A 12,879-nucleotide genomic window follows, 5' to 3' on the forward strand; every position below is an offset into this window, starting at 1 on the left:
ACAGGGTAGTTAAGTTTGTGATTTAGATCAGTCCAGGAGATGTTACCTATATGTGGGAAAAACAGAGTTTCTATTAGCAAAATTTAAATTCTGCGTAAGATAGAAATAAACCTAACATGCAAAGGTTGGAGAAGTATTATATGTTGTTGCAAGTGTAGATGGCTATTTATATATACTGTATATATATTGCATTAAGGTTTCAACTGCATTCACAAAAAGTGCAGAATATATACCTCTTAAAAGAAATAATCCAATTCAGGTGGGTTCTTCCCCCCTCTATAAATATTATAAAACACACAATTGTGTTTCTTCAAAATTTTATTTCTATTTAAATTATGGGGCCAGCCAGATCTTCTAAGAAATGCATTCATCTGAAGAAATGAAATGCTTTTGTGGAAGTAGCATTACAATTGTATACATCTTTTTTGTTTAAAAACACTTCTCACATTAAATAACTTTTAGTAATATCTTTAAGCCTTCACACAGATAAGAAACCACTTCCAGTACAATAGTTTTTTTTAATATGAATAGCACATCAAATGGTCTTAAATACAACTTTTTTTGAATGCCAACACTCCAAGGATTAATGTTTGAAAAAAGTCTCCCATGCCAAATAGTAGAGAAGCAAAACCAATATCCAAATCCATCTTTGAACTTCTTTATATATACACATACATAACTTTTTAGCATTTCTACATTTCCCCCCTAAAGTGGAAGCCTTATGCATAATGGAGAATAACTTGCCAAGTAATATTTTCCTTTTCTTAACTACGATTAACCAAAATATAAAAAAGGACAGAGTACTGTACTGAACTATAATATCATCTCGTGGCCAGTTTTGCCTGTCTATATAAATGATTTAATAAAGGCTTAATGATTACTTTTTCTTATCTCAGTAGACATTATGAATCACTTTGCAAAGGACAGGTTATGACCACTAAAGGAAGCATGACAATGCTGAGATGGCCAATATTACTAGAATCCTATTTGCTGGATTTACTTTCCTACTTCCTTCATGAAAGCTGTAAAAATTAGCTAAGGTGTCAATCAGGAGATTAGTTTAATCATTTGTGAAATAATTTAACCAGAAAGAAGCTAGAAAGCAATAAATAATTTTAGAGCATTCTCATTCAGGTTCAATCATGCAGAATTTGAACTTCCATACTCCTAATCCATAAAGTTGGCTGGCTGGTTGTGATCTCAGTACTACTATTAAGATGAATAGATAGTATTTTGATAACATAGTTGAGATATATTTAGCAGATTTTTTTTTGTTATGATCACAGTAACAAAAAGTGGTGCAACATCAGTCTTTCTTAAAAAATAAATACTGATAGTTTGCAGCATTAACAAACAAGATATTGACACTAGGACAGTTATGAAATTATGGTTTTTGAAGTAAAGGGGAATTATTTAGTTATTTACCATCACAACTACCATACCAAATGTTAACGATATGAAAGGAATAGAGATTCTCTATGTACCCACAAGGAAAAACAAATTGATATTAATTTAGCATAATCTTTATAATTTTGCAATTGGCTGAACACAGCACTAATATAGATGGATAAGGCCGACATTGAAGGATATACGTTAGTGGGTTCCAGAACTATATTTTAGTCTACCCTAACTGATGGCACCCCATTAAACCAGTGAATACAGAGAAATTGGATTTTCTTCTTTTTAATGCTGCTGTATTTAAGAAATGTGAAATGAGCATTTCTATGTGATCCTAAGTATTCATTACAGATGAGCTTTCATTTTGCAAAACTCAGCATCAGGTAAAAGATACAGACTAATACATTAACATTCCTCTGCTGTACAAATTAAATCCTTTTTAAAGAAATGAGCAGCCTAGGAGTTATATACAAAAGAAACCAACAAGCATTGTTGAAATGAAATGCAAAGTGTCACTGCTAAGCTCTACTGTCTGAAATACCTTCAAAGTAAAATTAACAAAAACCCTTAGAATGTATTTCCAAGTCTACAACTCAATTTTCAACAAAATCACACACACTCTCTCTCTCCAAAAAACAAACAAAAAACCTACAAAGCAGTGAAAGGCATATATACATTTTCCTTATGAACTCTGAGATTTCACTCTTTAGAAGCTGCTATGTTTCAGTATCAGTTTTATTTGCAAGACAACTGTTCATCCCAGTAAGCTCACATTTCCCCTTTGATTACACATAAAGCACTGCACATTTTTTTTAAAATCAAGGCATACAATCTTATACTATGGTGCCAAGTATGCACAGATAACATTGTGCTCGCATCTCATACAAGGTTAAGTGCAAACGTACGGATTGAATCAGATTTGCAAGCATGCACCCCGTCACTTAAACTACTCTAATACCTTCTTTTCCTATCCCAAACTATCTTCTATATGTTTGCTTTCATGAACCAACAATCTCCCCCCCCCCGCCCCCCAAACTTCTAAAAACAAGCAGTGTGCTTGAATTCAGACACAAATACCAAGAAAGTCCACATTGTGCAAGAAAGCAGCAGCTAGGTTTGTCAACTTGGACTAAAAAAAAAAGAGAGAAAAACAAACACTGTTCACTGAACAGCAGATTAGCAGTAATGTTCCTCATGAATTGATAAGAGTGCCTGATGCTGAATATCTAACAGCAAATGCTGAATTTGGATTTAATATTTTAGGGGTTTATAGGAGATTAAGCTTCTTGCTGTGCTGGTCTTTTCAAATCCCTGATCTGTTTAACTAAATAGGTCTTCTCATCATTAAATTGTTCATCCTCGGTCCTGTCGTTCTGAAACTTGCTGAGGAACTCAATAAGTTTGGTCTGGTTCTTTAGGAGGATATCTAATATAGGCTGCGTCTTGTTAGGGTTGGCTACGAACACCTGCAATGAAAGAAGATGGTCAGTATAGGAAAAGTTCAGTTAATATATCAGAAAATATTAACTCTCAGAGGAATATTTACATTTATGTAAAGTATGAGCCAAGTCTACAAGGTGCTAAAAGCCCACAGGCAATGTTTGTGCAATTATTAGTGACAAGGACCAAGCATCACTCAAAACAACAGAATGGATTATTCCCTCCTGGAATTCATTAGTTTAACCTATTAATGGAACAAATGTTCCTAGATACTATTTTCAAAATGATTTAGTGCACTTGAATATGCATATTCGCAATCCAAGTAGCACCAAGCAAAACTGCTTACAAAGGGTTGAAAAATACTCATTAGTGCAATTAAATGAAATAACTCATGCAGAAACTTTTGTTTGTCACAGGATATTAAAAACAAATATTACATGCAATATTAAGGGGCTTCTTTTCAGAAAAATGTAGGGGATCTGTTTGCTTTCAAAATAGCTCCATGTGATATATTTATTTGAATGTTTTAGGGAAAATGATAAGTCAGTCTCAGAAAAGGATTCAGTTAAAAAATAAATTTGACTTTGAAACAGAATTTGCTTTGTACAACATACCCCACCCACCCTTTCCAATACTTATCCAATACTTCTCATTCAGTTACGTCAAGCCACTCTGGTGTAGTATTAGATCAATGTAAGATTAGATACCTTCTGTATACAGGAAGTGTTGAATACCATTATCAACAACATTTAAAAGTTGTTTCTACCTTAAAAACATGAAAGGCTTCAAACTGAATGTTGCGACTCTTGTCTCTTAGAAGGTTCATCATAAGTTTGAGATTTTCAGGTTTACTGATGTATTTTGTCATAATTGTGAAGTTGTGCCTATCCAACAGTAGTTCACCAAGCAGCTAAAAAACAAGAGGGGGGGGGGAAGGGAAGTGGTGAAGTTTTCCATTAGGGCTATAAAACTCAATCAACCTTTTTTTGTTCTTTAGCCACAATGATTTTTTTTTTTCAAGAGCCAGAATTTCTGGTATTATATTCTATTACAACTCTATCCTAGTGCTACCTAAACTAGTATTACTGAGTCTGCATAATTTGGACAACTTCAGGAAAAAATGGGTGCAATCCATTGTTATTTGTTGTATGTTGCAGGTAACACAGGAGAATATGTGCAAGCAATCTTGTGCCAAATTAAACCAGAGTTTAAAGGATACTGTATGGGGAGTGTGGCCAACAAAATCCTGACAAGTCTTCTGACTTACAGCACAAGGAGAAAACACACTACAGCCATCTTTAAGATTTTGAGGACCTCAATGGGCTAGTCAAGTTCAGCATTGGTTATTATGGCAAAGCATGAGCTCTATGAGGGGCATAAAGACTTGATCCTTGGGGTCATCCAGTGTACATAGAAATTTCTGCATAGAAACTTTGAACTTCATGAGTGCAGAATGTGAGATCATGCTGTTTGTTTTTATAGTGAAACTGTTAATATGAATCAAGCTTTGGGGGGGAAAGGTTGTGTATGTGTCCATGTGTATATTAATATATTAATATATTGATGAGGCACCTTAGGAAACAAAAACTTTCCAGGCTTTTACTCAACATTTGCAAAAATATGCTTGAAGTCTTGCAGTTATAGAACCTGTACTAACCATTAAATGTTAGAATATTGGTTTCCTAAAGTATAAAGCCTCATGCTTCAAAACTTTCTTAACTGATCAGGAGACAACGTAGAATGAAAAGCTAGCTTGGTCCTACCTGCTGAAATTAAGTTCTTCATAATATTTTCTAATGTCAAAATAATTAAAGTCAGTAAGGTCTCTCTACCTTAAGCGACTGTCGTTTTGTCACGTAGTTTTCTGAATGGAGTAACTTCTCGTATTCACTGAAGAACTGAATGGAGAAAGAAAGAAAAATCTAACTATCACAAGCACTCTGATTCCAAATGATTTCAATGAACTGGAAGCACTAATATAAAACACAGAAATAATGTAAAGATTTAAACATTTTAAGTATTTTGCTCCAATTTCTGTATGATCAAGTGGAAAGGCTGAAGGAAATTTCCAGGCAATTCTTTAGGCAACAACATGACAGGGAACACAAGCAGATTTACATTTTCATTATCAGATGTGACCAGCAGATGGAGCACGGTTGTCACACATGCCCTTGTGATTATTCTGGCACACCAAGGAAACAGGTTTCTTAATATACAATTTCACTCCCAGCGTTTTTAGAACTGTGCAGTTGCAAGAGTTTGCTGTCAAACATTGAACTTGCATTGATATGGAAATAAGAATAATAAAAACTGAACAGATATCAGTTGGGCAACATTGTGAAGGGACAGCTTGAAACTTCTATTAGGATATAATTAGCATTATTAAATAACAACATAATTAAAAATGAAAATGAAATAATAGTACATACCCTATCATAATGCTGTTCCAAGAACTCTGCACTGAGCAACTTGTGCCTTGTTAGTAAGTCCTGAAAACAAGAGATTACACAGTTATTTAAATGGCATTTCCATTCCTACCCTATAGTTCAGGGTGCAACAGTTCTTCACTGTATTCCCCTTTCCCCCTGGTTGTTATATGCAGCCTTTTTCACATGCTCCTCTGGTTTTCTTAAGCCACACTTTTAGAAATGACAATATTTCACTCTTTTCGGGCAATTCCTCTTCTAAATGGCAGCCAAGATGGACCTTAGTCATGCCAATTTAAATGGATCTATTTTGAGTAGGACTAACATTGGGACGCAGGTGGCGCTGTGGGTTAAATCACAGAGCCTAGGACTTGCCGATCAGAAGGTCAGCAGTTTGAATCCCTGCGACGGGGTGAGCTCCTGTTGCTCAGTCCCAGCTCCTGCCCTCCTAGCAGTTCAAAAGCACAAAGCAAGTAGATAAATAGGTACCACTCCAGCGGGAAAGTAAACGGCGTTTCCGTGTGCTGCTCTGGTTCACCAGAAGCGGCTTAGTCATGCTGGCCACATGACCGGAAGCTGTCTGCGGACAAACACCGGCTCCCTCGGCCAATAAGGTGAGATGAGCGCCGCAACCCCAGAGTCGGTCACGACTGGACCTAATGGTCAGGGGTCCCTTTACCTTTACCATTGATTACAATTATCTCTCTTTCAAAGGCAGAGCCCCTCACACTTTAATTCAATGTGGAACAATTAATTCACTTTGGCTTGCTTTTGTACCCAATGTTCTGCCATTTTGTTTCTGGTCAGAAGTAGTGTTTTGGGCTCTGGGAAAATGCTTTCCTTAAAAATCCTGTAGTCTTGGAAATATTCACCTTTTCCTTTCTGTTTGGTGCTAATTACTTTATCATAACCATACTATGTAATCTTCCTCAATTATTTACAGTCATATCTCGGGGTATGAACGCTGCAAGTTGTGTGTTTTTGGGCTGCGGACCGCACCGAACCCAGAAGTACTGTAACGGGTTACTTCTGGGTTTCGGTGCTCGTGCATGTGCAGAAGCACAAAATGGCATGTGCGCAGACGCAGCACTGCGGGTTGCAAACATGCCTCCTGCATGGATCACATTCACAACCCGAGGTATGACTGTATATGGGTTACTACTGCCAATTATAGTTCAAATAATGGAAGGAATTTTGTCTGTATGCTACATAGCCAGCTAGGTTTGACATGACTACGGTCCATTAAGTTTGATGGGTCTACTCTAAGTAGCAGGTGGATACAACCTACCACCTCTGCAGATATTTTGAAGTCACACAATTAATGTGAAGTATGCAACAGTTTATATTTGCCTTCAGGAAGTTATGCAAGGCTCGTCTGTTCCTACAGCAGTTTAAAAAAAATAAAGGGTATTTTTACTGCTGATATTGTTGTGATTTCGTTAATGCTGTTCTATGGCTGCTAGCTGCTGATATTAGATTGTTATAATGAGATTTTATATTTGTTATCTGTTGTATGTTTTTCTGAAATTTCATGGGGAAGGTGTGAGCTGGATAGCTAGATAGATACATATGAAGTAGCTGTCAAAATTCAGAATGTGTTACCTTGAAAGTTGCAAAAGCATCTGAAGCGATGTCAAATGTTGACATTTCCACATATCTGAAGAAGTCGTAAAACTGCTCTGACCACAAGATTATTTTTGCCAGTGGTTCATGTCTGATGCACTCTCTTAACATGATTCCACAATTCAGAGCAATTTCTGGGGATTCGTAACTGCAAAGTGAGACATCAACGTAATTAACTCAGAAAGAGAAATATGATCACAGCAAACTTTTACCTCCTTAAAGTTTTACCTCCTTAAAGTTTCAGCAACTACTGTATATAATATTTATTAGTAGAATAAATTCTACAATTTCAGTGAAACTATTTTAACATTTTCAGTGCCACTCTTCAATGGCAACACTCTCACTAGGGTGGCACTGATGTTCTCTGATCTTGATAAGTAATCTAGGAATAGACACCTGCACTTTCAAAACACTTTCACAGTTCACCTATCTACAACTACACTGATCAATGTCCTATTAATTTTATATTCAATATTGTGCACCAGTTCAATTTTTTCAAATTGCCTGGCTGTCAGGAAGATCTACCACAAATAGCTGAATTGTCATTTAATATATGGTTGCCAGGATACATCCAAAAGATGTGGAGATCCCCTGGAGCAATGTGAAGAGATACAACAGCAACTGAACACTGCCAATCTCCTTCCTCCTTTTGCATGCACAGATTGGCTTTCCACTTGCACACAGTGATGCGAGTTAGATCCTGGCCTATGGAAATAGCAAATTCTAGATTCTAGATTAGAATTTTGCTCTTTCAATGGCTTACACTCTAATACCTTTGAAAGGATTGATGTAGCAACATTCACTAATACAAATATTGAACCTCCTCACCATCTATGTTTGTAGATTATATTGGCAAATATTTTTTAAAGATACTACGTTGCGGTGGTGGCAGCAGCAACAACAGCAAATTATAAAATAGCCAAGAAAGAGTGCTGTGTGAATCTAGTCTGGGAGGTAGTTCAAAAGGATACGTCTGCATTCCAAAGAAGGCCTCTGTCACTCCTTGTTTACCTTCTGATGCTAGAGGCATTTGGAGCAAGGCCTTTGCAGACAATCATAACATATATGCCCATTGGTATGAGAGAAGATTGATTCTTCAGATAATTTGGCTCTGGAACAACTACTTTCCCCTCTCTATGACAGTCAGGTTCATAACCTCAAATGATGCTAATCTACAAAGGCTTAGGTTGCAACAGAGGTCAGGAATACTTATTACAAACTTCATATGATTAGAAAGCTGTGTCCCTTTAGTCTTTCAGACTTAATGACCCTCATTCACACCTTTAAAATGCACTGAACACAAAGCTGAATTTAATTGTTTGGAACCTCCAAATAAAGTAGAAAGGGGTTTCAAAGCTTCCTCATGGAGATGGAATGTCAGGAGCATTTACACTGATACTCTAGTATCTGCAAAGGCTTCTTACCATATTTGTGTTGGTTTGACTGAAAAAGCTCTCAATAGTTTGAACTTTAACTTACCTAGACTGCACCTTAGCTATTAAAGTGATCTTAACATTTAGTGGTGATTAATGCACTGTTACCTACACTTGGATGGGCAAGATTGGAATAAGTGAGTATAGTTTAATGTGTTCAGAATTGCTTGTTTGGGATTTCCTGCTGCATTCAGTGATGTACAGAGTGGATTGGTCTGGAAATGTGGGATGAATGTGGCCTCCCTAATATTTTAAGATTATCTATCTTCCTAGTTAAGGAACACAGCATCTCGTTCTGAGAACATCAAGCTATTTATGCATGCAAAACTAAGCACCTCAAAAATATGCTATACTGCTTCCCCCCCCCCCCCCCCAAGAACTAGCTGGTGTAAGAAAGGAAAACAGAAGCTACCCTAAACATTTGGCTAAATGCAACTGAGATCATCATCATCAGGAGAAAAAATAGCAAAGAAAAATAACTGGGTTCTGTTGTGTGAAAGGCTTCCAAAGTGTTTTAAGGTTGGCAAGCTCTCAATTAACCGTTTTCATAGGGTTTGTTTCTTTTTTAAAAAAAGGAAGAGATGTCATTTCCTTAAGTACGGAAGAAAACAATCTCAAATACCCCTCTGTTTCAAACAGCACCAACACTTACATTATGCATTAATTTGGTGTAAAGTGTCACATTTGTTTCATTGTTAGAATGTTAAAAAAAACCAAGCATGATGCTTCAATGAAACAATGCAATTAATATAAGAAGCGGAAACAGCAATATGGCAGGGAGTGCACAGAATGAATTAGCCTTTGTCTGGGCAAGCCTGAGCCAACGGTGTATCATAACTACAAGGATATGGATTGTGTATCACAAGCCACAGGGTGAGTTGTGGCGCATGACTTCAGGTTGAAGTTCTGCTCTGTGAACAAAAAAATGTTTTGGCCCAGTTTGCAAAGTCAGATAATTCTATGTGCAAAACCGCTGCCAAACTGCGATCCTATAGGGAAACTTTAAGGTAAACATTTCTAAGCAAAAAGGCTGAGTTATCGCATAGCACTAAGGCAAACTATGGCTTAGTATGAAGGCATGATAGGGAGATTGTGACTGCATCATTCCTCTTGCTACTATTTTAAAATATAATGACTGAAAACTCCTGTAGGTCCCTTGTTGTGATGCCAAAGTATGTCCTTTTAAAAGGTTAGTCACCTCTATGTTAAGCCAAACCATGCCTTAAGTCACAGCAGTGGGGACCAGAAGAGTAGGAAAATGGCTGCAATCTCCCTTTCAGTAGCCTACACATTTGTGATAAACCATGATATGGCTTAGCATTAAGTGTGAACCAGGTCAAATACAACTTAGGAAAGAAGGGAAGGCACCAAAGGCAAGAACAAACGGGGAGAGGAACTCAAAGGAACATAGGAGGTGATTTGCTGCCCAATGTGTTTTAAGTATTAGTTACTCCCTTGGAAGAGTAATGATTCAGTTCATTCAAAGAGAAACCAAACATGGAATTCATATCCTTTATGAACGCGTGAGCTTCAAAAAGTGTCTCCATTGCCCTTTAAGGTCTCTTCCACATACAGTCAGCAGTCACTTTCATAATTTTGGTTGAATTTTTCTAGCAAAGACCTATGACCATGCAAGCAACTTCAGCCATCTGTTTTTCACTGCTCAGTTCGACTTCCAATCACCGATAGCGTACCTGACTGAAGAGAGCAGGAGAAAGGGGGGGTGACCTAGTCTTAAGCTGGAAGTACAGCAGTTCATGTTTGTTTATACAACATACTATACGCACCCTTTTAACAGCATGAACAGTATATTTTGCTGAGTGCAGATGTATTCGACTGTGGGGGTTCTTGTACCAATTTGCCTCCTCAGAATGTTGTTGAATATCTGAGCCACATCCTTTTTGCCCTGCAAAAAACACAAGCCATACAGCATATAGAATCAGTGGTGAATATAAAAAGGGATTACATGAAGAGACCATAACTTCATGCCTTTAAAGCTGCAAACTGAATTGTCCAAGACTTGCACTTATTCCCAAAACATTTGCTATTGCAATGCCAATTTTAATATATAAAGCACAGAGCAGTTTAACCAATGACACAAGTTTAGGAGTTATGGTTTTATTTAGTCCTAGAATAAAATTTATCACAGTTATACATATCACTGGTTGCTGCTAGGAATCCCCCTTATCCAGTCATGATTTGTGTACTTTAAGAATGAAACCAAACTACCATACCTGAAGTTTCCATCCCATGTGAAGTTTGACTTAATCTGTGACACACTCTTAGCAGGTAAACTTCATGTTCTGAATTGACTATTAGGCATTTGAAAATGGAACAGTATCTTATTTCATGTACCTCAAGATGAGTTAAACTTGTGTTCATGACTACTCCTTTCTTTATATCAATTTCCTTACAACAGTTTATTCATTTGCTTGTAGTTAGTAGATATTACTACAAGCAGCAGGAAAAAAGGCCACAAGCAATGCCTTAAAATATTTATCTAGGAAGATCATGTTGTTGACAGGGTTTCTTTGCTAGTTCAAGGTGGTTTAAACCAGGGGTAACCAACATACAGTCTTCCAGATGTTGTTGAACTACAATTCCCATTAGCATCAGCCAACATGGCCAACGGTGAGGGATGATGGAAGCTTTTACAGCAGGGGGCCAGTCTATTTTCCCTCAGACCTTGTGGGGGGCTTGACTATATTTTGGGGGAAAATATGAATGAATTCTTATGCCCCACAAATAACCCAGAGATGCATTTTAAATAAAAGCACACATTCTACTCATGTAAAAACACGCTAATTCCCGGACAGTCTGCGGGCCGGATTGAGAAGGTGATTGGGCTGGATCCGGCCCCCGGACCTTAATTTGCCTACCCATGCAGTAGTTCAACAACACCTGGAGGCAGTGTGTTGGCTACCTTCACTTTCAATGTTACTCTGAGTATATGGGAGCCATTTTACTGTGAGCAGCTCCCGTGCAGCTGAGGTAACAGCCATGAGTCTCAAACAATATGGGTGAGAACAATCACATGGGCTCAAACTGAAGAAATGGCATCCAGCCAAGGAAGAAGTGCTGTTATCATGGAAAGAGACCCATGCTACCAGTAGCTGTCTGTAAACATTATCCACACCAAATGGAAGCTGCAAAGGGGCTGGTGGTGCTTGAAGTTTTCTACCCACCCACCTGCACAAATAGTTGGATGTTGAGCTGCTGAATATAAATGCTAAGTATTTAAAAGACAAATGATTTTCTAAATTCCAATTCCATTGTAAGCTGGCCCAAAGCAGCACCAGAGCTCTTTGTTCCGGCAATGAGTAGGACAGTGTTTCTGGAAGTGGCCTCACCCAAACCCCACGTATCACAACAGTCAAGCGTCATTCACCAGCTCAGCCAATTTTGCCTAGGGTCTCATTATTCTTTCCGGACTTGCCATTAGTAACAGTATTTCCTTGTTAGCCGCATAATGAACTTGGTGATGGTTCACAATAATACACAATTACATCATTGTTTGAACTATTTACCACTTCCAATGATGTAACTTTGTCACTATGATGATAAACACACGTCCTTCGTGGGCAGAGGTGAAGACTAAAAGCTACTAGTACTGGCCCAAGCAGAAGAAGGCATTTAACAAAGAGTTTTCAGGAGAAACCAAGAAAAAAAATTACTCCAGTAGTTGAAGTAACTCCCTGGGGGCATTTGTTTTAATAGATATGCAAGGTATTTTGTGGTCCACACCCAACACCCTGAAGATCTGTCTGCCCACAAACCACTGGACATCTATTGAAGAGTAAATGCACACCTCAAACCTAGAACACCTAATATCCCTTCCATAAGCAAACAATACCTCTGGAAAGTTATTATGTTTATTATTAGTGGACTGGGTGAGAACCAACAAGCTGAAGTTTATTGCAGGTAAGATTGAGGCACTGTTAGTGGATGGATGGGAGGTGGTCTGCCCTTGATGTGGTTACACTGCCTCTGAAGGACCAAGTATGCAGCTTAGGGGTACTTCTGGATCCATTCGTATCACAGGAGGTTTAGACCACCTTGGTGGTGCAAAGTGCTTTCCAACAGTTTGGCTGGTGACCCAGCTGCACACCTATCTGGACAGGGATAGCCTAACTTCTGTTGTCTATGCTCTGCTAACCTCTAGATTAAATGACTGCAATGCGCTATATGTGGCGCTGCCTGTGAAAACAGTTCAGAAACTTCAGAGGGTGCAAAATTCAGCATCAAAATGCTCTGAGCATGTAACGCCAATTCTGGCCTGACAGCATTGGCCTCCAGTTGGTTTCAAGGTCCAATTCTAAGTGATGGTTTTGACCTATAAAGCCTTAAATGGCTCAGGACTGCATCTCCCCATATGAACAGACCCTGACACTGTGATCATCATCTGAGGTCCTTATCTGTTTGCCTCCTCCATGAGATGTCTGGGGAGTAGGAACACAATAATGTGCCTTTTCTGCAGTAGCTCCCCATTTCTGAACACACTCTTTCCCCAGGCAGGCATGCCAGGCAAAATCATTCCTCTTTGACCATGCCATGGGCTG

General features: G+C 38.2%; 1 protein-coding gene across 4 annotated transcripts in view; it reads right to left on the reverse strand.

Moving 5' to 3' along the window:
• Nucleotides 1-498: 498 nt before the first annotated feature.
• Nucleotides 499-12,879, reverse strand: part of CAB39 (calcium binding protein 39) — a 48,082-nt gene continuing 35,701 nt past the window's right edge. For all 4 annotated transcript variants that reach the window (XM_083742148.1, XM_083742151.1, XM_083742149.1 and 1 more), the window contains exons 4-9: nucleotides 10,108-10,226; nucleotides 6,867-7,035; nucleotides 5,268-5,327; nucleotides 4,671-4,736; nucleotides 3,605-3,748; nucleotides 499-2,864 (exon numbers count right to left, since the gene is read on the reverse strand). In XM_083742148.1, the coding sequence (XP_083598274.1) occupies nucleotides 2,676-2,864; nucleotides 3,605-3,748; nucleotides 4,671-4,736; nucleotides 5,268-5,327; nucleotides 6,867-7,035; nucleotides 10,108-10,226 (747 nt within the window). In that variant the 3' untranslated portion in view covers nucleotides 499-2,675. The remainder of the gene's footprint in view (nucleotides 2,865-3,604; nucleotides 3,749-4,670; nucleotides 4,737-5,267; nucleotides 5,328-6,866; nucleotides 7,036-10,107; nucleotides 10,227-12,879) is intronic.

This window comes from Podarcis gaigeae, assembly GCF_964106915.1.
Source record: "Podarcis gaigeae genome assembly, chromosome: 5".
Lineage (NCBI taxonomy): Eukaryota > Metazoa > Chordata > Lepidosauria > Squamata > Lacertidae > Podarcis > Podarcis gaigeae.